At 42.3% G+C, this 23,940-nt stretch overlaps 2 protein-coding genes across 21 annotated transcripts in view; both read right to left on the bottom strand.

Annotated features, from left to right (window-relative positions):
• Positions 1 to 13,194, bottom strand: part of MTR (5-methyltetrahydrofolate-homocysteine methyltransferase) — a 58,081-nt gene extending 44,887 nt beyond the window's left edge. For 4 of the 14 annotated variants that reach the window (XR_008822675.1, XR_008822676.1, XR_008822677.1 and 1 more), the window contains exons 1-7: positions 12,679 to 12,810; positions 6,735 to 6,949; positions 4,091 to 4,180; positions 3,209 to 3,278; positions 2,005 to 2,097; positions 1,810 to 1,916; positions 465 to 524 (exon numbers count right to left, since the gene is read on the bottom strand). Coding sequence is in view for 3 of the 14 variants with exons in the window: in XM_056344326.1 (XP_056200301.1) it covers positions 465 to 524; positions 1,810 to 1,916; positions 2,005 to 2,097; positions 3,209 to 3,278; positions 4,091 to 4,180; positions 6,735 to 6,949; positions 12,679 to 12,715 (672 nt within the window). In the remaining 11 variants the exon portion in view is untranslated. Of the gene's footprint in view, positions 1 to 70; positions 178 to 464; positions 525 to 1,809; positions 1,917 to 2,004; positions 2,098 to 3,208; positions 3,279 to 4,090; positions 4,181 to 6,734; positions 6,950 to 12,678; positions 12,815 to 12,945 lie in introns of those variants that run through there. The other 10 variants (XR_008822687.1, XM_056344328.1, XR_008822686.1 and 7 more) reach the window with 8 other exon arrangements.
• A 6,403-nt stretch (positions 13,195 to 19,597) lies between these two features.
• ACTN2 (actinin alpha 2) overlaps positions 19,598 to 23,940 on the bottom strand; it is a 69,785-nt gene continuing 65,442 nt past the window's right edge. For 4 of the 7 annotated variants that reach the window (XM_056344447.1, XM_056344445.1, XM_056344446.1 and 1 more), the window contains 3 exons: positions 23,350 to 23,415; positions 22,296 to 22,454; positions 19,598 to 20,944 (listed from right to left, as the gene is read on the bottom strand). In XM_056344447.1, coding sequence (XP_056200422.1) covers positions 20,786 to 20,944; positions 22,296 to 22,454; positions 23,350 to 23,415 — 384 coding nt within the window. In that variant the 3' untranslated portion in view covers positions 19,598 to 20,785. The remainder of the gene's footprint in view (positions 20,945 to 22,295; positions 22,455 to 23,349; positions 23,416 to 23,940) is intronic. The other 3 variants (XM_056344442.1, XM_056344443.1, XM_056344441.1) reach the window with 1 other exon arrangement.

The following is a 23,940-nucleotide window of genomic DNA, read 5'->3' as shown; positions in this document are numbered from 1 at the left end:
TGCTATGCATTCATGACTACCTGCTGTCAGAAAAAGACATGTCAGAGAAAGAATATGGAGTTACACAGACCTTTTCTGACTTCAAATGGCCACTCATATGCTACTTGAAAATATGGCAGTATTTGCTTAATTTCATCCTTGAAGCACTGGGTTCATATTACCCTTAAGACAGCAAGCCTGAAAAAAAATCATCATCAAACCTTTTCCTGTAGAAACGCACAAAACAAATATGCACTGGAATGAAGTCATTCCTTAGTTTTCAGATTGATAAGCTCAACAGAGCTACCCAAGGCTGTCATAAAGCTCTTCACATCAGTTTTTCCTTTCCCAATTATGTCAAAAAGGTATATTTCCAAGACACTTATTTCCTTCATTTCAAAACACTTCAATCAACCACCATCTCAGCCAGTTCACAAATCATGCTTAAGTACATGTAAAATATTAAATAGGTAATATATACTTACAAATATGGGTCGGGAAGCATATTCTTTTTCAAACAATGTCTGGAGTGCAAAAAGAGCTGCCTGTGGAAGAATAAGTTGCAAAATATTAATGGACATTTCAGGACTTCTTCAGTTTGTTGCCTTTTTTGGTTTGTGTGCATTTGCTTTTTGGTTTTTTAAATATTTTTAATGGCTATTTATGCAACTTGCTACCTCATATGCCTGCGAGAACCCACTATACTCAAGAGGTTTTACCCTTGCCCCTAACATCTTCCAAATGTTCCAAAACACATTTTGGTAACAAGTAGAAAGGAAGTACCATGGGATAACCAAATAAGACCAAGACTAGTCTGAAATCCAAATCACATTGGTGTGTACTTCTCCCTCACATCTCCAGCACAATCCCCCACCACCAAACACGGTTGTATGTACTATTCTCAGTACATACACATTTGCTGCCCTTCAACCTGTTTAGACATGCAGTTTGCAAAGGATTCTAACAGCCTCTAATTTTAACAGTAAGGACTGCAGTGACCCCTTAGAAGGTTCTGAAAATTTCCCATCTCTTTAGGGTAAGAAAGTTGCATGAGAACATGAGCTCAGCACCTATGTTAAACCTACAGGATCCTAGCCAAACCTCCATGATGACTGGTCAATCTACAAAGGGCAACTCATGCCACTGTACACATTAATCAGCCTATGGCAAAAGCTTAACAAAAAGCTGTGTGCATACCCAGCCAGACCTTCCCACGTAAAATTGCAAGACAGTTTTAAGTGCCTTAACAACTCCACCACCTGCACTAAGCAGTTATTAGATAAAGAAGGAGGTGTCAAAATCATGTAAACTACGGCTATTTCAACATTTTATTCCTCCTCTTTCACCCTTCTAATCCTCTACTCCCAACTGTTCTTTTTTAAAGCTGATGGCAGTGTCAGAGTTCCTAAAAAAACAACATTTTAACAGAACTGTCTCACAAGCCTTCCCATGCCCACAATCGGATACACTGGACAATCCCACTCCAGTGTGCCTCTCTTTAGGCAGACATGTTATGCTGAAAAATACAAACATCAGATGCATTTGGACATGTTTTGCAACACCGCAGAGCTTCTGGGAACAGAAGGACAGCCGGCACAGTCAGAAAGATGCTAAGGGCACATATTAAAAGGCAAAGGAAAAACGCTGGAAAAGGCTGATTAAAAAAAACATCTCCTTACATTCTACCTCTTTGCTATCAACTGAAGAGTCTTTTCATGTATTTAGTAAGCAGCAGCTGATAGTTCTTACAAGTACTATGTTGAATTTCCTTAGACAGTACACCAAATACTTACAATACTAACATGGGGTTTTTTTCCCCAGGAGTCTTACCTTGGCATTGGCTGTATCAAATACAGTTTCCACTAACAAGATATCAACTCCTCCATCCAAAAGTCCTTTGGCTTGTTCCTTATACGCTTCAACCAGTTCATCAAAAGCTGTAAAACAGCAATGATGTTAATTTCATCTGGCAGTATTTCTTTCAAGACCATCACCTAAGTTAAATAACTTGATGGTTATAATTACTTATGTTCCTGTAATCTGGTCTCTCCACAGATGGTGACACAGAGAGTGTCCTGTTTGTTGGACCCATGGCTCCAGCAACATATCTCCTAATTCCTAAACAAGACACAGAAAAACAAAAAAAAAGAAAAAAAATTACCTCTGGTTTTACAATGGCAGCCAAGTTAATATATAAATCCTCCATGAACACCAAGGAATGCACATAAAGAACTATAAAACACTAAACTCCTGTCTCAAGTCAAAAGTTTGATCAGCACAGGATTATCCAGCACAGCTGACTTTTTTGGTTTAATCCTATCCAATGAGACATTCAGTGTATCCACACAAGACAGAACAACATCTATGAAAAAGGCAATTGGCTCAACTGTTTTTTCTTCTAAGTATCATTTGTTTCTGACACAGGAAGCTTCATTCAATTATCTTAAATGGGCAGCATAGAACTATCCTGGCATTTTTCACTAGATAACCTGATTTAAATATTCTGGTATGTGTTCATAAAAAAAAAAACCTCACTTTTTTTAAAGTGTATTTCAAATCTTATATATTTTTATTGCGGACTATGAATCCCATCAGTGAGGTGTTATTGGGACAGCAGCAGCAGCACTGTTAGCTTGAAACACAGTTTGACGGCAGAATACAAAAGGAAATTACCTGTCTTTGAAAGACAGCATTGTCTACAGCAGTGTAAATGAGCTATAACCCTCTCAAATAAAGTCCAGAAGGTAAAAGGCTGCACATTTGCAGATGGTCACATGCTAAACACACTCCAGTTGCTGCTGAGTGAAGTCAAACCACAAGACTTATAATACTAGGAGTAACTGGTAATCCACATTTGCCTAGAATCAGCTATCCTAATTCTGTACTACAAAGATTGTGCCATACAAACCTAAGTAACTTATAACAGTTCCTGCTGAAACTGTGTTCTCTAACACACATGTGGAAGATGTGTACCACCTGCAGCCTAAAACAGGCAGGCCCTGGACTGCAATCCTGCAGAACACACCCCAGATCCTGCAATCATGCTGAAATTAGTGTGATAGGAATACAGACGTGAAACTGATACTGTACCTAAAATGAAGCGCGTGCACATCTGCAAGTTAAGTCCCTGTGATGTAAATCATCAAGCTATCCTCTAGTTACAACATTTCAAAGATCGCAGCAAGTCAAACCCGCAAATGAATAAGAAATTAAAATTAACATTGCTTACCTGTCTGAGCAGTGACATCATCTGCTGCTTTTCTGGCCACACATGCAGAGGCTCTGTTTAACCGATATGCCTAGAACAATTACAGAAAATTACTGAATAACCTTTAGTTCAGTACAGCATAACTCATCCTCAAAGAAACACAACCCTTCCATTCAGTGCCTCGCAGTACACTCTGAAGGCTCCCTAAGCCATACAAGCATTATTACAAAACTCCAAAAGGGACAGCTCTATACATGTCAGCAACAGTTATATAGCAGGTCTCATCCCACGTACGCCCCAGCCTACAGCTACTATATCATAAAACTTCATTCTTTAAGGTACTAATTAAATCCTGCTGAAGTCAACAAAAGCTAAAGAACAAGACTTTCAGGACAAAACTAACCAACTTTTAAATTCACTTTTTATTCAAGTAGTGTATTTTCAAGTATTTTTTTCACATATTTCTCAAATTCTCTGAATAACAAATAAACCAGAATTGGTATGACATATCCAAGCTTGAACGGACTTCTACATACACCGGCACAAACAACACACAAATAACATCCAGGAAAAAAGCAGTTCCACTGTGACATTTGGCAAGTTAGAAGGACTGAAGCAAAATATACCTGTGCACAGAACTGAGACATTCTGTGAATGCTCAACCAAAACCCAGAACAAATTATTACTGCCTGTGCCTTCATCAACAAGAGGCACAGTGACTGTCACACACAGCAAGTACAAGTCCACAGCGTGGAAATGTGCCACAACCCCATCACGTGGCTCAAAAGGCAGCATGCAGTCAATAAACACAGTACCAAAGGACTCCGGGACTAAGCTAATCTTGGCTGCTAAGACAAAAATCTTGATTAATATTTTAAAGTGTAAATAGTTTAGCATTCTTACCAAATGCTCAAGGCCATAGTCAGCTTGTGCAACTCTGGTGCTGCTGAAAGTGTTAGTTTCAATGATGTCAGCACCTGACAGCAAGTACTCCTGCAAGACGTGAAAGAAAAAAGACAAACAACAGCAAGACCTCCAAAACAGAGATATGGAACAAAAGCAATCCAAATACTTTGTTTCATTCAGTTGACAAAAAGTCACAAATCATCGCCTAATTCAAAGCAGATGCAACTCTGAAGGCCTTACTCAAAGGCACAGGGCCAAAGCAATAGAAGTGTTCCATGTAACCAGTTTTCAGAGTTTCATATTCAGCCACACTTTCTACCAACAGGTGACATTTATATGTAGGCCACTCGGTCCAGCATTTGGAGCACATTCTAGATTTCTCCACAGGGACATGGTTGGACATAGTCCAATTGCCATCAGCAAGTGAGGGCTGCTGTGGGCAGACTCAGAAAAGGTACCAGTTAAACAAAAGCAGAGGTTAGAAAAAACAAACATTCTGAGTGGATCTGTACAGCATAAGAACATACTGGGACAGAATACAAGATTAGGAGAATTATATTTTGCGCAGATCACATTTAAAGCTATAACTAATAGCCCAGAGTCTGAAAACAGCTAAGTCTTCTGCTCCATTTTGGTTGTCTAATGCCCACTGAAGTAAGCTCAAATCAATGCAAGCTGAAATATTTTTGTGGATTCCAGACTGCATTTTTATAACCTCTATCAGTAGCCCTCTTCCCTCCTTAACTCCTCTTTTTGATCAGGTTAACCCTTAGATGACCCCTGTATATACAAGGAAAATAAGACATTTGATGTGCTAATAAGTGAAATATACTGATGTGGCCATCAAACAAATCGCTCAGATTTTCCTGTAAGAAGCAGATGAGCTCAGCAGGTTCAACAGGGCAAATAAAGCCTTGATCCAAATGACAGCAGAAAGGAATTAAATTTGCTTTAAAACATCCTTTGCCACAAACTAATATGCTTTCTCTCAGCGCCTCCTGGATACATATAGAAATACCTACAAATAGCTATAAGAAAATACACAAATTCTTACATGTACACTCATAACCAAGTAATTAAGTTTCCAAAAATCATCTAAAGAAACACGTTAAATGCGTACAGTTTCGTACTAGCTTTTGTTTATTTCAGACCTGTCATTGTAGCAAAAGCTCTTCAACTTTACTGTCTACCATCACAGAAGTAAATAACACGCTCAAAGCGGGAAGATCATTTTTGCCTTTGAAAATACATCACCTCTTACCATTGAATCTGACTTTGCCAGGCAAGGTACAGCTAACATTTACTTTTCAAGTTACTGATATCTGTGAGGTCTGACTCACTGGGCCATTGAAAAAAAAAAAAAAAAAAACCCCCACACCACCACCCAACCATACATATACTGGGATTTCAGTTACTTAGTAGAAATATTTTCATCTATTATTTCAAGTTCTGCCCAATTCTCAGAAGAAATGACCACTGGTAGCTATAAAATATGAAGCCACCACCAATGGCTCAGAAAGCACCAGACCCAAAAGCTGTTGCAGGCACAGGGACCACCACAGACTTGTTCTTTTCTTACACTTTTCCTAGAGCACTCACAACTGGCCGTTGGAGCAGTGACAGCAGGGTACTTGGTTTGATGCAATGCATTCATTCTCTCATCGCTATTGGTCTGTTAAATTTGCAAAATTCAACTGTTAAACCAGCTTACCCAATTAAAACCAAAAGCTACTATCAATTCCAAGGTTCATGACCACTACAGATCAGTTGACAGGCTAGGGACTAAACTCAATCTACAAGTATTTCTTAAAATTTTTATAGGTCAAAGACTCTGACTCTTTTCAACTCGTCCATTGCTCTTAAAAGCCAAAGAACAACAGTTAGAATGTAAATATAAAAATACAGATTACATATCAAATTTAACAAACATAAGCCAAGTATAATTCTAATAAATAAAATGCAGAACTTTTTAATAAATATTGGAAAAAAACAGAACAAACGTGAGGTTTCAACTGGTTGCAATGCTATTCAAATGTTACAATTATTACAGTAAGACCTACACCTACATACACCTGCAACTCAAAAAAGGCAAGACTTAGGAAGTTAGTTTTTGAAGTCTAATTGAAGAGGAAAATAATAAAATCTATTTGTAAATTCCTAATGATTGACCCCAGACTGTTTTATTCTCTGGACCACACATCAATATTCTAGGGGAAAAGCAAGAATATGGAAGCACATACATTCATTAACTATGGAGAGGCCTGCTTCAGGCTGCCCCACTTAACCGCTCTTTAATACACAGTTATAGAAATATGCATCTAGAATTCAAGTTATATCCTACTTAGATGCATTTCAAGTGCTGGTTGAGGCAGAGAAACTGAAAGAAAAATGAAATAAATCATAATCTACAATAACAGAAATGCGTCAGGGATTAAGTCAAAAAAGGATTTAAAAACAACACTGCCTGGGTAACATCAAGAACCAAGACGTGAATGCTGTGCTCACACAACCAGAACAGTCAAATCTGCTCATTCTTTTTTGCATGGTTACCTAGCACTAGCCTGTGGCATGGAAAAGGGGAGCACAGAGGCCAAATTCTCCTTCCTTCTCTTGTCAGGAGACAGAAATCAGAACCACCTACCTTGTGTATGTCACAGATTATATCAGGCTGAGTTATACTGAGAAGGTCATTATTGCCTTTCAAAGGCCTGGAATGATCTTTAAACTCATGCCCTCGGAAATCCTCTTCTGAAAGGGCACGTTGCTGGATCATGGTACCCATGCCTCCATCCAAAATCATTATCCGCTCCTGCAGAACAGATTCAATTTCATCTTCCACACTTTTCTGGGGATCTGCTGTAAGAAAATAATTCCAATATTTAAGCAGCTTTGAAATTCCCTATTGATACACCTGTGCAACCTGAGCTCTTCCCGTTTAAGAAACATAAAATAACTAATCCTTTACTGAAATCAAACAGTAACTGGTTTACTTCAGCTACAGCTCCAGTCACCCGATATCAGGTTAACAGCTGCATCTATCTAAATAGAAATAGACTCGATTGGTCCTTTATCTAAGTACAGTCAGCTGCTGGGAAAAAAAAACCATCAAAAGTTCACAAGGGCATACATCAAATTCTCTATGCAAACTAGTCCCCAACACTGAAAAGCGTGGCAATTTCCACCACAGCAACATTTGAACAGCAATGCAAAGCTACCTCCTGGCACCAGACACCATACTGGAAGCGGTACACAAGCTCAAACAAGAAACTAGTGAGCTTCATTCAAAAAGAAAAAAGGTTATTTTTTTAATTGCTACTTTAATTACCTATACCATAATGACAGAGAAAGAGAAATAAACTGAGCAAGCAAAAGCAGTTCAACTGAGTCACAAATTCACCTCTTTCTAGTATAACAGTAGTAAATAACAAATTTGCACTTCTCCTAGTGAGCAAACACCAAGATACACCACCAGAAAATCACCAGGTTTTACTTTCTTTTGCACAAACACAGCAAGATCTTCTGCTCTGCAACAATTCCAGAAGAAAACAAATCAGGCAAATGAGGTGCTAATTTGAAGATAGTGGACAGAGTAAATCTAACAATGACTGAAACGGAAAAATGTAGAAATCTCAGAGCTATCATTTGGAATAAAGATGCAGTATTGTAATGCTTTAAGATCCAAAAGGAAGCCCATCCCAAACACCCAAGTCAAAACTATAATCTGAGACACTGAAAAAAAACCCAAAAAAACCACTCACAAAAGCCTACTTTTCCTCTTCAGAATGTACACAGAATCATCGCAGAACAAAGACACACTTATAAACATATAGGAAACAGCCTCTTTACCAAAAACCCAATTTACAAGAGTGGGGACCTCACTTATCTTTCACAACCATGGAGATGAAACAATGTGTTATTCTTCACATCTCTCATTCGTTCATCTTGGGCTTACTCACTTTTGAGTAAACACCTGTTTTGCATCTTGGTTATGCACTATCCTCAAAACAGTTGTAAAAACAAATTCTAAGCACAAGAACATCCTTACATCTCATTACAACTTACACACAGCAGTACCTGCTAACTGATTTGACTTTTTTCCTTCTGCATTCTTACAATGCAACTTCTATTTTGACATCAGTACTGCTAAAAAAAGAGTATGCTGGAAAGAATGTGAGGCAAAGAGTAAGTATTACAAGATTACAATTATACCAATACTCCAGGAAAATGGCTCTAAATCAGATGTAGTCTCAGCAAGAAGAGAATCCAAACAAAATCTGCTCTATAACAAGCATGAAGCATTTGAAGGGAGATTAAAAAAAAAAAAAAAGCAAGTCACCCTCCTTTCAGGTTGAAAGTTGGCAGGCTCAGCAGGTTCTTATACAAGAGCTTAAGCCTACTCACACTGAACCATCAAATTATTCATGAAAATAAAATCAGTCCTTGAGCTAAAGGCTTTCAGAAGCAAGACCCAAAAAACTGTATCTGAAAGTACGTCTGCAATGCAGACTCCCATGAAGCATAACTCGTGCTCTGCAAGAACTACAACCCAAGGAGACATGCAAATTAGAGCTTGCTTTTGCTTTAATATAGCCTCCCTAAATCGACCCCCCCGACCCAAGAGCTGCACCCCAGACAGCTGAACCTGGCCATCAGAGTCCTCCCAGAACCAGTCCTCCTTTCTGCAGGCCCCTTTTACCTACATGCTTCCCATCTTCTCACACACACTGCGAAGCAAAGATCTATAGTTTGGTTTTAAACCCTGAACCTCACACAGCCTGTTTCACTTTCTCTACAGCTTGCCTTGCTGAACCAGATGCTACCTCACTGCACGGTTTTCTGCTCATAGGAGCACAGATTTCCTCGGCTCCCAGCTCTGCAAGAGCTTTATTCTGAAGAACCTTTCAAAACCTGTGCTTTTTTAGCAGCATCTCAAAAAGCTGCAGGAAATAAGGTGGGAATCATGAAGGTAGCCATCAATGCCAGAGGTACACAGACTCTATGTTTTACAAATGAGTGGCATAATGGCTCCAAGCTCACCAAAACCCAATTTACCTGTCCTTGCTATGGATAACACTTGACTCCTTCCATTACAAGCCTGCACTTCTTGAAGCTGCGTTCTGGCACACTGATGATGCAATTTTCAAGTTGGAAACAAAGTCTGCAAGCAGGTCCAAAAAGACCACAGAAATCAGCAAGGATTGATTCATGAAACTGTGCTAGAAAGTGCTGAACTCTGCCCTTTGAAGAAAAGCAGGGAGGAGGCTCAGAGTCAGCTGTGCTAAATAAGTACCATCATCTTAATTCAGCATTCAACTCACATAATCCTCCTCTCCACCACAGACAGGGAGCACAAGTTTGTTACAGAATAAATGAAAAAATGTTTGGAGAAGTTCCTAGCAGGGAAAAATCAGGTCAGTCTTGTGGTTTTTTGTTTGGGTTTGGGTTTTTTTTGTTTGTTTGTTTGTTTACAGACCCTGCTCCTACCTCTGCTCAGCCAGAAGTTGATTAAAAATTTGTTTCATAAGGATCGCTGGTGAGCTTTGGGAAATGGATTCCCTCTGCCATTCAAAAGTATCCAGGAGAAGAACCGCCTATAGTACCTAGCTATAACAGAAACAGTAGCAAGCCAGCAGTGGTAACAAGACCAAGAACCAATTACCTTGGTTTTACACGCTACTGAAAGTGAAAATACAAAGCACGTTACCACAGAACGTTCTAGGGCTTGAACTACTTTAGCAGACCATACCAAGACAGAACAGAAGAGACCCAAGAGCACTGGCTTAAAAGTCAGTGGGATACAGAACACATAATAAAACTACCCTAATACCCTGCTTCACTTCCCCAAACACTCCAGCTTAAGATCACATGAACAAGGGAATTACTAGTCTGGAAAGGAGAAATGGTATTAGCTGCAACAACTTTTACCCCTTGTAGATGTTTCCAAGTAAGTTTGTGTAACACACAAGGTGTCCCTCTGGTACAGTTGTTGTCTCCTACAGTCATTCTACTGCTAACAATTATAAACTTTGCCCAGATGTAACCTTCCATTTTCATAATGTGACAGCTCAGAGGATAAGGCAAGATGATGTTCTTTCATCTCCCTATCCCAACCCAACCAGCATACAGACCATGTGGGCAGAATTGAAGGGATAAATGCATGTTCTCCACACGAAACCAGACTTCAAAGCTTGCAAATTGCTTAAAAGCACATTTTTCTGATGCCTGTAATGTATCTCAAAAGGTGTTTTTTTATTATTTATGCACTTCTATGAAAGATTTATTCTTAGTATAAAATAAGTCTGGTATACAAGTACTTGGAAGGGACTAAAGGATTATAAGTTGCTTCCAAAGCTTTTGATAAAGGATCAACCCAGCTGCGACAGTATTATAGTATTTTCATCATGGTAATGTGAAAGAACACAAATTGAAGGAGATACAGGCACTTACAGTACCCCCTATTTCCGAAGCTGACCGCATCCTGTCCTGACAGGCAGCAGGGCTGCTGCACATCCTAATTCAGCAAGCCAGCATTGTCCTGCACCAACTCCAAGCAAAAGTTTCTTCAGCATTCAAAAAATTACTGCGCAGCACACAGCAATTACAATTGTAGCCAGAAAGGATGCTCCTATCCCATGCCACAGACAGATCATGACAACCTTAGCGTTACTTCTGTTTAATTAATTGCATCTTCTTCAACTGGATGCCCTCTGGCAACATGAAGAGTTTCATGAACTGCAGCAACAGATGGTGGACAGATCCTCTACAACAGCGGGCAGCGGCACCCTATTGCTAGGTTATTTTTTACCCTGCCTATTCAAAGAGAGAAGCATTGGATCTTACCACTTCACCTTGAGTACCTATGTGCACCTTGCTGACATTTTCCATGTCAGAACTTGTCTTAAGAACCATTCAGGTCTTGCATAACAGACACTTGTGTAGTCAATGCACTTATAAAGCTAGCTTGAAAGGCAAATGACAACCACAAAAGGCACTGAAGTCTCAGGATAACAGAGAAGTCCTGTTAGTTACGCCCACTGTCTCTAAACATGCAAATCCCAGGCTCAAAAGGCTTCCCGTGTCACAACCACAGCTGTCCATCTCCCAACATTAAACTGTTCCCAACAGATTATTAGATATTCATCACAGGCAGGAACCACCGGCAAACACACCAGCCTCCAGACCAGCACGGTCTCACTTTGTGGCATGCCCTGCCACTGAAAGACTAAGGAGAAGCACTTCACTCAGCTTCCCAACAGCCTGCTCCTGAATGCAGGTCCTTTGCATCACTGCCCCATGCACACACCACCATTTATTGCCTTCTGCCTGTTCAACAAGGCTCCAAACACGCCCCTGGCATGCAATTTTTGCTTTCATCTAAGCAAAACTTTTCTCCAACTGCCACCACTTCTCAAGCTGCTGCTGGAACACCCTCCCATATATCCCATTTCAGTCAAACCCGGTGGGTTCTGCAGCAGCAAGACAGTCACCAGCCACAGCTTGACCACAAATGGCACAGGAGAAAGGGCAGGGCAAGTCAATGTCATCTTTGCCAGAGGAACCTGAAAAAAACCTCAGACCACAGAAGCTGATTATAGAGTTGGCGCCGCACACAGCTGTGCGGCAAGGACGACTGCAGGCCTGTTTAACAAGCCAAGCGATGCAAGCCCAGGCTGAAGCACAGCCTCAGCAGCTAGCATTGCCCGAGGAATATTAAAAAGGAAAGTGCTTGGGATCTCTGCAGGTAGCGGCACCACTAAAAGCAGACGTTGACAAAAACCCCTTTTTAAACGACGATTCCAACCGGCAGCTATTTTTACACCTTCTCCCCTCCCAACGGCTTCTGTGTAACCTGTAACATGGCACCTACTGGCTTGCGGCCACGGAGCAGCTGGGGCACACCGGTCGCTACCACCAAGCTGCAGCCTCTCAAGCGTTTATTTAATTTATTTTTCTGGCACTGACCCCTCTGGGTCAGATGGGCTAGTGCGGGTGTCCCACCGCCCTCCGCACCCCTTCTAGCTTGAGCGAAGCCCGGGTCTGCTGCAACATCGGCACCGCTACCGGCGCCGCCACGGTTCCACCGGCGCCGAGCCGCCAGCCGCGGCTTTTACAAAAGCTACAACGCTGCGAGTAACTAACGCGCCCCGGCAGCACCGCCTCAGGGGGCGACCGCCCGCCTCAGGGGGGGAAAGAGACCGCCCGCCTCAGGGGGAGACCGCCCAGGTGCGGCGGCACCAGGTGAGGGGAGGGCGAGCCCGCCGCTTGACCTAGCAGGGCCACAGCGCCCGCCGCCAACCCCCTCACACGGCGCCACGCAGCCGCCGCTGGCGGGAGCGGGGAAGGGGAAAGCGGCTCTGTCCCTCCCGGCCCGGCCCGGCCCGTCGCCGCCGGCGGCCGCAGGTGGGACCGGCCCCGCTCGCTGCCACGGCGGCGGCACGTGGCGGGCGCCGAGCGCCGGGCCCCGGTGGGGACACACGCACACATGTCCCCCCGGCACCCGGTGCGCGCGCACACGCATCCCCACACACACGCACCGCCGCCGCCGCCGCCGCCACCCCCCCCCCCCCAGCGCACGCAGCCGTTACCCAGCGGGTGGGCGCCCGCCGGCCCCGTGGGCGCCATGCTGCCGAGCCGTCCCCGCCCCGCGCCGCGCCGTTGGTGCCGGCGGGGGCAGCGGGCGGCGGTCGGGGGGAGCGGGGGGCGTGTATCCCCCGCCGCCTGTCACACACAGGCGCTGGCTCGGGGCTGCCCCCTCCCAGCCGGCTCCTGGGGCCCGCTGCGGGGCCGCCCGGCCGCTGCGCGGGAGACCCTGGCGCTGGGTCGGCAGCCGCCGTGAGAGGCCGAGCGCTCACCGTGCTCCTGCGGCGGTGCCATGCTCTTCCCCTGGCAGCCTGGGGACGGCAGCTCTTGGCGGCTGCATGAGGAGAGCAGAGCCCGCCGAGCTGCCGCCCCTACCGCTGAGTGCCCGTGGCTGGCGTTGCCCCACGTCGTGACTGGGAGGCGGTTTGGCCACCGGGCAGGGCGAGAGGGGAATGAGTCTGTGAAAAGCCGACAACGCTTGCATTTGCGGTTGAGACAACTTGGTGCTGAGAGGGAGCAGATGTAAATCAGCCTTACAAAGACTGGAAATCAGATTTGCCAGTCTTGTATGGATGGATGTGACGGGCGTGTAAGCCTGAAAACACATTTATATTATAGGAATCAAGCAAATGAAGGCACAGTTTGGCAGTCAAACAAAACGAGTAAAGCGTGCCTTATTTTGACACAAGAATTCCACTTCTGATGACACAAATCCTTTCAAGTTCTTACCTGAGGTCTAAAAACGTTAAAAGACATACCCACCGGTTACAGCTGCAGAGGAGCCCCGCTGCGTGCAGCGAATGCTGGCCTGCCCTGGGTCGGAACAGCTGAGGGGAATAACCTGCGCTCATCTGCAGTGCTACCAATTCAGCTGCCACTAATAAATATGGACAGCATTGTCATTTAAACTTAGTTCGGTGTTGAAAATACAAAAAAAAGAAGTAAGTCTGTAAAATGCGTTATTGACCAGCTTTTCCTGTGCGCCGTGGGTGGTTCGATAACAAGCAAGCAAAGCCAGTGCTGCAGGGGAAGAGGCAGAGGCCGCTGGTTCTGTGCCAACAGAAATGAACTGAGTTTGTTTTCCTCCTTCTGGCACCTGAGCCTCAGCCCCGTGCGGCAACGGTAAAGCCTTTTGTCGGCGAAGAGTATGGGTTACTACATTTACGGTGCTTAATAACAGCTTGTGCATTTTCGCTGGAAAATTTTTAGGGGACTCAAAATGAGTTAAAAGCCATTAGCGCAGATGATTCCTGGAGGCTAAACGTTCACTCTTGAATTTTCTTTTGAGGCACAAAACCAGTTGGTTACAAACCCTTTGAGCCCAATGCGATCTAGGAACCTTTATAATCAACTGTCACTTTGGTCAATGGTGACGCAAGTACATATAAAAACGTAGCTTTATGTTTAAATGATGTATATGGCTAATTCAACTTCAGAAGGAATACAGGCACCCTACAAATCAGCAGACAGTAGCCCAACGTCACTTGTAAGGGGCTATGCTGAAGTGTTGAGTGCCAGGAGGTGTCGCTGCAGAGCAGACCGTGTCCCTCAGCAAACCGCTGCAGCGGTCAGCCCAAGCTCCCACTGCAAAAACACGTCCCAAAATTCCGGTGTAACGTGCGATGGTCTGGAAACCCAGGAACTCTGAAAGCTAAATAACAGAAGTGGAATACACTAAACAGAAGCAAAAGTTAGGTACTCCCAGAGTGTGCTTAATTTTATACCTTTTATACATAATTTGCATATATTATAATGATGGGCAACGCTTTGAGAACTGTTCATTAAGAGATGTTAGGGGTATATTTCTGTGCTTGACTTTTGAACAACTTACAACCTTTTTGTCATGCCACATAACACTATGAAAATTTTCTCTGGCAGCAATTTGGGTTAAAAAGCTCACTCTCTCCGCAGTTGTTTTGTGGCAACAGATCTTTGTACCATAGCTCAGCACGTCCTTGCGTGTGCTAGTGCAGTTGTTTGTGTAACTGCGTCTAAGTAGGTCAGTGAGAAAGGAAAAAAAAAAAAAAAGAAAAAAAGAGCTGAAAATGTGAAGGTTCTTTTCAGGATCATTTCACGTATTCCCATTTATACTGCAATTTCACAACCCATCTGAGCCCGTTTGACTGTGAGGTGCTGTGAACAGTCAGCCCCAAATTCTACCCTGTGCCATCCTCGTATTTTGATGCCTTTCCTGGTGCAGGTGCTAACCTTTGAACACAGTTCTTCCTTAAAGGTCAATTTTCAGTGTGAACAGGTCTCTGATCCAGTTTGTCTGCAGCTGAACTGTCTCCAGAGCTGACACAGGAGCAGCAGCAAGACGAGGGCAGTAGCCACCCAGCTGCAGACTCTGTTTAATCTGTTTAAGAAACTGGAGTTGTACAGGCTGCATGAACACAACTGAGGCAAGACACGCTTCAGAGGGTGAAGGGGAGTGGATGATCAAACCAGATCATCCAGCAAAGGAGTATCAACACAGAAGTTCAGCCTTATTTATGTTTTTCAATGTTAGAGGATCTCAGGTCCCTTTTCTTGGTTTAGTTTCAATGATGACAGTACTGTGCCATGCTGAGTCCCAGTGGCATGTGCCAGTCCTGAGGCTGCCACACACCTGCAGTAACCAAGATTTTTTAACTGTTTCTTTGAGAAGCTCTAATACACGGTGTATTTGCAGGAAACCTTCACGGACTTGCAGTGACCATGCCCTTAAGCTTGAAAAGTGGTGTGTTGTGGGTTTTTTTGTCTTATTCTTACTTTACTAAATTAAGCTGTCAAAATACTGTTCACTTTCAAACATTTAGAGTAACACCAAGAGTAGCTTGGAGTTGCTGGAGCAATGGAGTAGAGGATGGGAGGACACAAAGGTGCCATTATTCCCATGTCTGAGAAACCTGACCTTAATACTGCTGGGAATTAGTCCTACTTAAATATCAGTTGCAAAACATAGTATCGGTCATGCAAGTATTGATCATCATGGTGAGAATCCTTGTTTCTGGAGGTGGTTGTAAGTGGTGCTTCAGTGAAGCTAGCATCTTCCTAATTGCAACAGGATTAAACTATAAATCCAAATTGATACCCATAGCAAAAAAAAAATAATAATCTTGAAGTCAGATTGAGTTTTGCTATTTCAAGTATATTTGAAGGTATTTTTCAAACTGCTGCTTTCCCCAGCTCCTCCCACACCCAGCTAAACTCTCACAGATCTTTCAAAACCAGGTAGTGTTTGAAGCAAACAAAGCCATCTTCATATTTTGATTTTTTTTTTCCAGTGAACCAGTGCCAAGGGTCTGGTTCACCAGTTCACCACGTCACTTGCCCACCCATGTAGTCCAATGGTATACTCACCTTATGCATGTATAAGACCAAACACATTGATCTAGCACACTCTTTTACCTTTTGGGTATGTGTTTTAGATACCTCCATAATATTAATTACAAAAACATGCCTTTCATTCCCATATTATCTGCCTTTATTCCTAAGGATGCAGTTCCAAATGGGCTACTCACATAATAATCCTTATTTAAACAAGAACAGTGGGATTATTCATGTTACTAAAGGACAGTCCTATTTCAGAGGATTATATCCAAGTGAAGCATTCACAGCGAAAACTGCAAAACAGATTAATCTGATTTCAGAGCACAGCTCTTGGCACTCTGTAAGATTACCTACCACTTGTGCTATTCTGCTACAGCTGGATTATTGCCCCATTTCAGATGACTAAATTACATTACTTGGGGTTTTTACTTTCAGAATTTCCTCTGTGCTTAAGAATTACATTTTTTTATTTAATAACTAATTTTCTAGCCCCATAACTTAGAGGGTGAATTTTTGTGATCCAAATATAAATTATTTGTTCCATTTAAGTCAAATTATTCTCTTAACATTTCTATTCTGGGATCAAAATATTATCAGAAACCAAAAGAAAGCTGATTCTTTCAAGATCAATTGTAAGCCCACTCCAAATGCCAAAATAGCCTATTAAACATATGCGGCTTAGAGGAATATCAACAGATTTACTCTACTTACCATAGAACGATTTTGGACTTTAAAAAAAGCCTGAAATCTCCATCACAGTGAAAATAAACACAGTAAAGTGAACAGGATATAACCTTTTGCATCTCTTTAGACAATTTGTGTCGATCAAAACGTGTATAAATGCCTAGAAGGGCTGAAATGCAGGCATGAAGAGGACTGGGAATTCAACAGCGGGTGTAGTATTACAGCTTATCAGTACTGCTGCACAAGGCAAAGTGTCACCTGTTTTCAGTTTATTACAGGCTTCATATGAGTATGAAATTTTACAGCATTTTTAAAATCTTCAGTATGCATCTTTCAGGCATCAACATCAAATTCATAGAAGAGAGAGGAAGAACCACTGCAGGCTTACCAGCTGCCCCATGACAGCTTGGGAACTGGTGGGAAAAGGGCCAGGTCACATGCAGCTAAATGTGTGCACCAAGGAAAACCTGCTCAACATTGAGCTTAGAGAGTTAGGAAACATTTTGCTGTGGATGTGCGTGAGATAATCAGCTTCTTTCTCTCCGTTAACACAGCCGAGTGAAGTCTGAGCTGCCACTGCCCCTGCCCAGGGCAGTATGGCATCTGCTCTGGATCAGTCCGGACTTGATTATGGAAACAGGTTTCTTGAAGGTACTTCCTGCTCTCCTACTTGCTGGCAGAGCTTCTTGCCTGTGTTGCCAGATGTCCACAAGCTGAGGGGCTAGAGCAAGCCATTTATAAAGTTCTCCATTCAATAGACAGTGCCTCGAAAAATCAGTCGAAGCTGCAGGGCTCACCCCGTGCAGGAGAACTGGAAGGTCCTGGTGACAGAGTAGGCACAAAAGCGACGGCAAGGCAGGCAGGAGCAGGAACCTCACTGGCAAGGAGGCAGACCTGCAGTACCCAAACAAGAGCAGCAGGTCCGGTAATGCTGCCAAATTCAGTTCACAGTCCAGTGATGAAAATACAAGCCACTAGGAGCAGCTGTGATCCATGCCTTTTGTGGCCAGTAGGTAAGAAAAGAAGTGCTAGGTGTGAAGCAAGGAGGTATGAAGGTAGCACGGAGCTGGCAACAATTTTCTGCCTGCATCAGCACCTTTCTGAAGATCACTGACTGAAAATGATTACTAGAAAATCGAGATTATCTCGGCAGGAAGATTTTCAAAGAACTGTTGTATCCGTGTAAACTCGTGGAAGACATCTGCACTACAGTCATTAAAGCAACTTAAAACCTTACTGACTTTTTTTAATTTTAATTTATTCTATAACCTTCATTCACATGGCCATCAAAATAATGCTGTACCTTGACCCGTTGACCCTTGATTTGGCCCCTGTGATCGGTACTTTCATCGCCTTGCGCTCCGTTACCATGCTTTTTTTAAGTAAAGTTAGTTTGCTGCTATAATTGCATAGACATAAAACGTCACTGCATTGTTCACTGCACTGTGAACAGAGCAGTTCTACAGAAAACCACAAATGCCACCTACTAAAAATGGAGCCTTCGAGGAAAAGGAAATTTCTCTGTTAAACCCATTGCTCTGGAACTTGACCACAGAATATTTTAAAGAACCTTGAATTTTACCCTCTTCAGGGTAAAATAACACAGCTTACTTATTCAATCTGGTTACCCTAAAAATAGTTGATGCTGGGAGAAATAACTTTATGATACACCCTTTTGTTATGTGAAAGACGTATTATTAAAACTAATAAATACAGTATAACATTTTTAGGCAAGTACAGATGGGGCAGTTAATCCCTGCAGCAATCTGCCACTGGTTTTGTTCATTCTACAGAAATTAGAAACCTGATATGGGAATGAAAAAATTACTTCTAAAAGTCTTTTTCTCTTGCTGCTGATACTGTTATCTCTCACACGTTTTAATCAACAGAACATTTAGCTAAAGGAGTAGTTTATGAGTCTCTTCCATACTATAAAAAATGGAAGACTATCACAGTATAGAAATCAGCAGGTAGAGAACATGAATGACACCTGACAGAGGTGTCAGATATATGCTGTCTCTGTGCCAATTTTTAGCATAATCCTGACTGTAGCACTGAGATTTTGCTTTTGTGCCACGTTTGGAAGCTCAATGTTTTACTCTAGTTGCATTAAACCGTGACAATGAGAGATACAGAGATTTATTTTTTAATAAGATTCAGCCTGCCCAGCAGTCATTTAGCTGGAAATGCCGTTGCTGTAAGGCAGAGCTTCCCGACTTTGTACGAGCACTGTCATCACAAAAAGAGATGGCACTGCACCGTGGCAGTAGCAGCAGTGGCAGTAGCAGCTTCTGGCTGTGTGCAAGGCTGCACAGGCACTGTAGGAGATGTGATTTTAGCCCTAGGATTTCTCTGAAGTTCTCTACTGGCCTTTGTACACAAGGTGGAGGAGGAAGAGGTATTTGGTCATTGCCTATCTCCTCTCTGGGATTGTTTGGAAATTGCTCCCACCACATGCACTTTACCTGCAGGAGACCTGCTTTAGGATTGAAATCACACACAGATTTTTAATGTTTCCCATTTGTAGATTTCAAAGCAAAGGCCAGTGAAAGCATCATTGCATACTTAGCAGCTCCTTTTTTGCACATGAAGAAAAAAAGAGATACAGAAAAGCTAAGGCGAATATCTTCAAAAGCATTAGTGCCTAAGTCTCACTGAAATCAAAGCTACAGCTCTAGCAACCTATGGACTTTTGTGCTCAGGTGACTAAATGGAAACTGTCCCACTCATTCTGAGCTCCATCTCACTTCATGAAGCCATACCTGTCCTTTCAGCATGTAGCGACTGTTGTTCATGCAAACACAGTGTATAGAAATCCATGACATACTTCTTTTAACTTTTGGCAGACTGAAACCTCCTTTAATGTTCAGAAATGTTTCCCGTTCTTAGATGGAACCACCAGATGACTGCCAATGACAGAGCCTCATAAGGTTTTGAAAAGCAGACTTTATTTAATAGGCACATCATTGCTTTAATAGCACTGGGCTGCACAGCTCACTTCACCATTTGTAAATGGTTTTGTTTGATTACATTGCATTTCCACAGCGTCAGTAGGATTCAAGTAAAAAAGTGACTGCTTTTACTTCTCTATCATTTCTCAAGATGGAAGAAAACCCCACCCAAAACAGTAAATGACGAGCGCACAGGAGCATAATACAGACAGAACTGCCTGCGATCCAGAAGTCAAGACATACTGAAATTTGAGCACTGAACAGTTAAAGCTGGAAGACAACCACACTACCTTTGCTCAGACAGGATGTTGCATTATGCAGGACAGAGATGAATGTTGCCCACTAACACAAGACACTGGCTTTCTTATACTAAGAAACAAAGACTGTCCAGCACAGACAAGAATGAGGGTTTCAAAACAAAACAGCTCACATGAAATTAGCTTCCTTATTATTTCTGATTATAAAAGTTGTACTCCCTCAGCTGTAAAAGTTAAAGGCCTAAAAGTACTGCTTACAGAAATCTAAACCCGCAATTTAATCAGCTTTTCAGCTTCTCCCCCCTATATTACAACTCTTTGTGATAAGACAAAGCCATCTTTAAGAGACAAAAGCATAGCATTCTGAATTATTTTCATAATTAAGTAGTTTACTTGGTTGGTATATTTCTTCCATTAAAAACTGCATTTTAATATTTTATTCCACTGGTAGAAGTGTACAAAATCAGAAATCATTAGAGGAAAATAATATTGCTCTATGAAAGAAAAAAGCAGGACTTCTAACAAAGTTTTATGAACATCGTAGAAGAAGCGCATATGGCATTGAAACATTTTGAAAATAGAGAAATATTTTGTGAGTTTCAATGTTCTTAGGTTTTACGTTCTATTTCCTGAATGGATATTTCCAAATCTAATATCTTGTGATTTTTTTTTAGTATCTTCTCTAGCGTTCTATAGGACAGACAACCTAAAACCAACAATGCAGAAATCTAGCGTGCTGCACACTATAATATACACTAGTTACTTCCGCTACTAGCACTTTACACTGATGGTACCTACTGTATTTGTAAAACTCATTTTTAAATCAGCTTGTCAAAGCTTTCGAGAAGCAATCTGGGCAATAAAGTGGGTATTTTTAGTGTCTACCATGAATACGGCCAATTACAGAATCAGAGGTCGCTTTCTCCATACAGTGCTGATGAAAAAGAGGTGTAATCCAGAGCCCCGGGAACAGAACCTGGGCCGGTGTACGGAGGCATTCTCTTGATGCAGTACTGAGCCTGCTCAGGAGGCAGCTCGCGACGTAATTCATCTGCCAGGATGTAAGGCTGGGAGAGGGGAAAGGATTGACAAATTCAGTATGTACTCTTCAAAGACACAAAATAAGTTTATTTTTTGTAGCTGTGCCTAATAAACTTGTACATCCTGCCTATTTTTCTAAGACCATTTTTTTTCCCTGGTAAATTCCATCCCTGATGTTGAGCTGAAGGGGATAATTCCACCAACAAACAGATTAGGGCAAAATCCAGTCTCAGGATATGTGGCAGCGCGTGTTAGCTACCGAGCACTGTACCGGCTGCTGCCGATACAGCTCATCCATGGATAGTTCAGTCAGCATCTCTAGTGCACTGCTGCCCCTTCTGCAGTGGCGGGACAGACACATTTTCAGTTACACCCTGTTAGTTTCAAGGTCCTAATACAGTTGTAATGAAAGATGCATTATTGCTCTGAATGGTTTGCATTTATGATATGAAGGATAGCCTCTGTTAACAGACTTGCCATTATTTAAAATAGCAAAGTAATGAAAACCATTTTTTCCTGAGACCCTGGCTTCCATGTTCCACATTAATTCCTACTGAAAACATGTCTGGAATTCAAAATGTGGTCCACAGTAACTGAGATCACAAAATCCATGCAAACAGCCGTAACAAGACTATCAATAGAGCAAGCCTGGGCAAATAGACGTGCACTGCTGTGATCCCTCCTGTCTCTATAGCACAGGACTGATTTCCTGGCAGCACCGTGTGTGGCCCTGACTACTCCAGAAGCTCTTGTGTTGCCATTATCCTCCCTTGCATCTTCATTCACCACTCCTTCACCAGTGGATCTGGCTGTGGGGAGGAAAGTATGCCAAATTCAGGAGCTTCCTCCACAAACCCAGTAACTACAGGAGGCCTTCTCCTCCTGCTCCTCCTAGGATAGGGGTACACCACATTGCACACATCACCCTGTTGAATGAGCTGTCAGATCACAACATGGCTCATAATTAGGTGAAGTCTTGTGCAAGTCACCCAGGCTATGGTCCAGAGGGCCAAACTCTGTGTTCAAACATCCAGACAACAGCATGAAAGGCAGAACGAGTTTCCCTCTAATCCAGGCTGTTGTGTGGAAATAATCTGATGTACAATATATCCATTATACAGACAAACTGTCTAAGTCATGCTGAAGACGTCTAATTTTATGTCGGCTCTTTGTGACAGGAGGCCAAGCCTTGAATTCTGCACCCACTTCAGCTAAGAGTCTTGGTTCCAAACAAGAAAAAGCAAGTGCGTTCTCTGAAGTCTGAGAAACTGAAAACAAAGCTTCGCTATTACTGAAAGGCTTGTACAAGCCTTTCAGCCAAGAAGGGCTAAATAGGAGAGCTACTGAGTCCTTACAGCCAGCAGCAGGATGACTGACCTTATCTGAAGCCAGGATTCTGAAGGAAGCTATCACTTGCTCAGCTGTGTCTGTGTCTGCCGTTTCTCTGGTCATGAAGTCAATGAAGGACTGGAAAGTGACGGTTCCTTGCCCATTGGGATCAACCAGAGACATGATTCGGGCAAACTCAGCTTCACCCTTTCACAGAATCCAAAACAAAAAAAAAATGGTCACCGTAATATCAGTTGCCAACAGCCTGTATCTCATAAATCAGTAGGTACCAGTGCTTACAAAGTCTTTAAAGCATCTTCCTGATTTAGGAAAGTAAATGTCAGTCAATGAAATCTGGGATCTGAAATGCCCACCCCTCTTTTCTAAAAAGGACTCAATGCTTTTGAAAAATATATTCTTTGTCCTAAGTACATAGTGTGTACCTTTCAGTTAACTTTCTGCAACTTCTCCCCCCTTCCACCTTCCCTCAATGCCTGTTTAACTTATTTTAACACTCCATTTTCCACCCCATCCTAAAACCGTTGTCATTTAGGTACCGCACAGGGAGGTGAAACAATAGCCCAAGAAGCAGTGTGCTTGCAGAGCCACTGATTTAAGTAGTAAGGGAAACGATTCTGAAATGCCAAATACAGGACAGTTCAACTAAGACTAATGATTTTTTCCACTAAAAAGGGAGAATTTGGGGGAAAATGTTTAGAACAAATAAGTGAAGGAAAGAAACTGCAACCACCAAAGCTAGTTTATGAGAATCAAACAGCATCAAATTCATTCTTCCTCATGCAGATGAAAAAGGAGAAAGAAAAAATGATTTAGTAACTGTTAATTTCAACTTTTAACATTTTCTTAATTCGAAGAGCAATGCAGTAGACCATAGAATATGGTTTTCAGGTGTCTAGTTTTACTGTTAACTTCCTTTTTAACCATTCAAAAATAGAGAAAAAGCAAAGAAACAAGAAACTAGTATCTCTAGTGCAAATTGTATCATTAGTATTCTGTCAGTTTAAATAAGCTTTAGTATTGCTGTGGTTAATATTACAATCTGTGAGCAGAATCAGTTGCCATTGTTTCTTAAAATTCATACCAAATCATAACCCATTGAAATTAAGCAAGCTCTGAAATCATCGTGGTCCATCAATCCGTTCTTCCTCTATTGACCAAAATAACATAAGGAATATAGAAGGGAAGGTTTGAAGAATCCAGGGTCGTTTCCAGAGCGATGACAAGTTTAGACCATTGGCATATTGGATCCAGGGTATGAACAGTATCCATTGATATTGCCCAAGCAGGTTACCAGAATCACCATCAGTTTTAAAGAAGGAAGAAGTAACTAACATATTACCACACAGGGAACAGACATTTTCACCACAAAAAGTAACATCAGCAAAGGTCAGGGGATAGATAAGGGAGGAGGTGAACGGGACAAGAATACAGAGAAGACAAAGAGAAAGGCAAGGAGAAAAGTTTGTTACTAAACCAGTCAAACTCAGGAGATGCTCCAGCTGCCTCCTTGATATGAAGTGTCTTTGAAAGGTTCTGCATAGAATGCTGTAGTGACTAGGAGTATGGTTAAAAACATTCTGAAAATAGTGTATCACTGACTATTTCAAATACTCCACTCCAGGGCTAAGGTAGGTATGTTATCAGAGCCGTCTGCTGACATATGGGAAGTAAG

This window comes from Falco biarmicus, chromosome 6, assembly GCF_023638135.1.
Source record: "Falco biarmicus isolate bFalBia1 chromosome 6, bFalBia1.pri, whole genome shotgun sequence".
Lineage (NCBI taxonomy): Eukaryota > Metazoa > Chordata > Aves > Falconiformes > Falconidae > Falco > Falco biarmicus.
The sequence above is the reverse complement of the archived record's forward strand: the minus strand, read 5'-3'. Positions and strand labels throughout refer to the sequence as shown.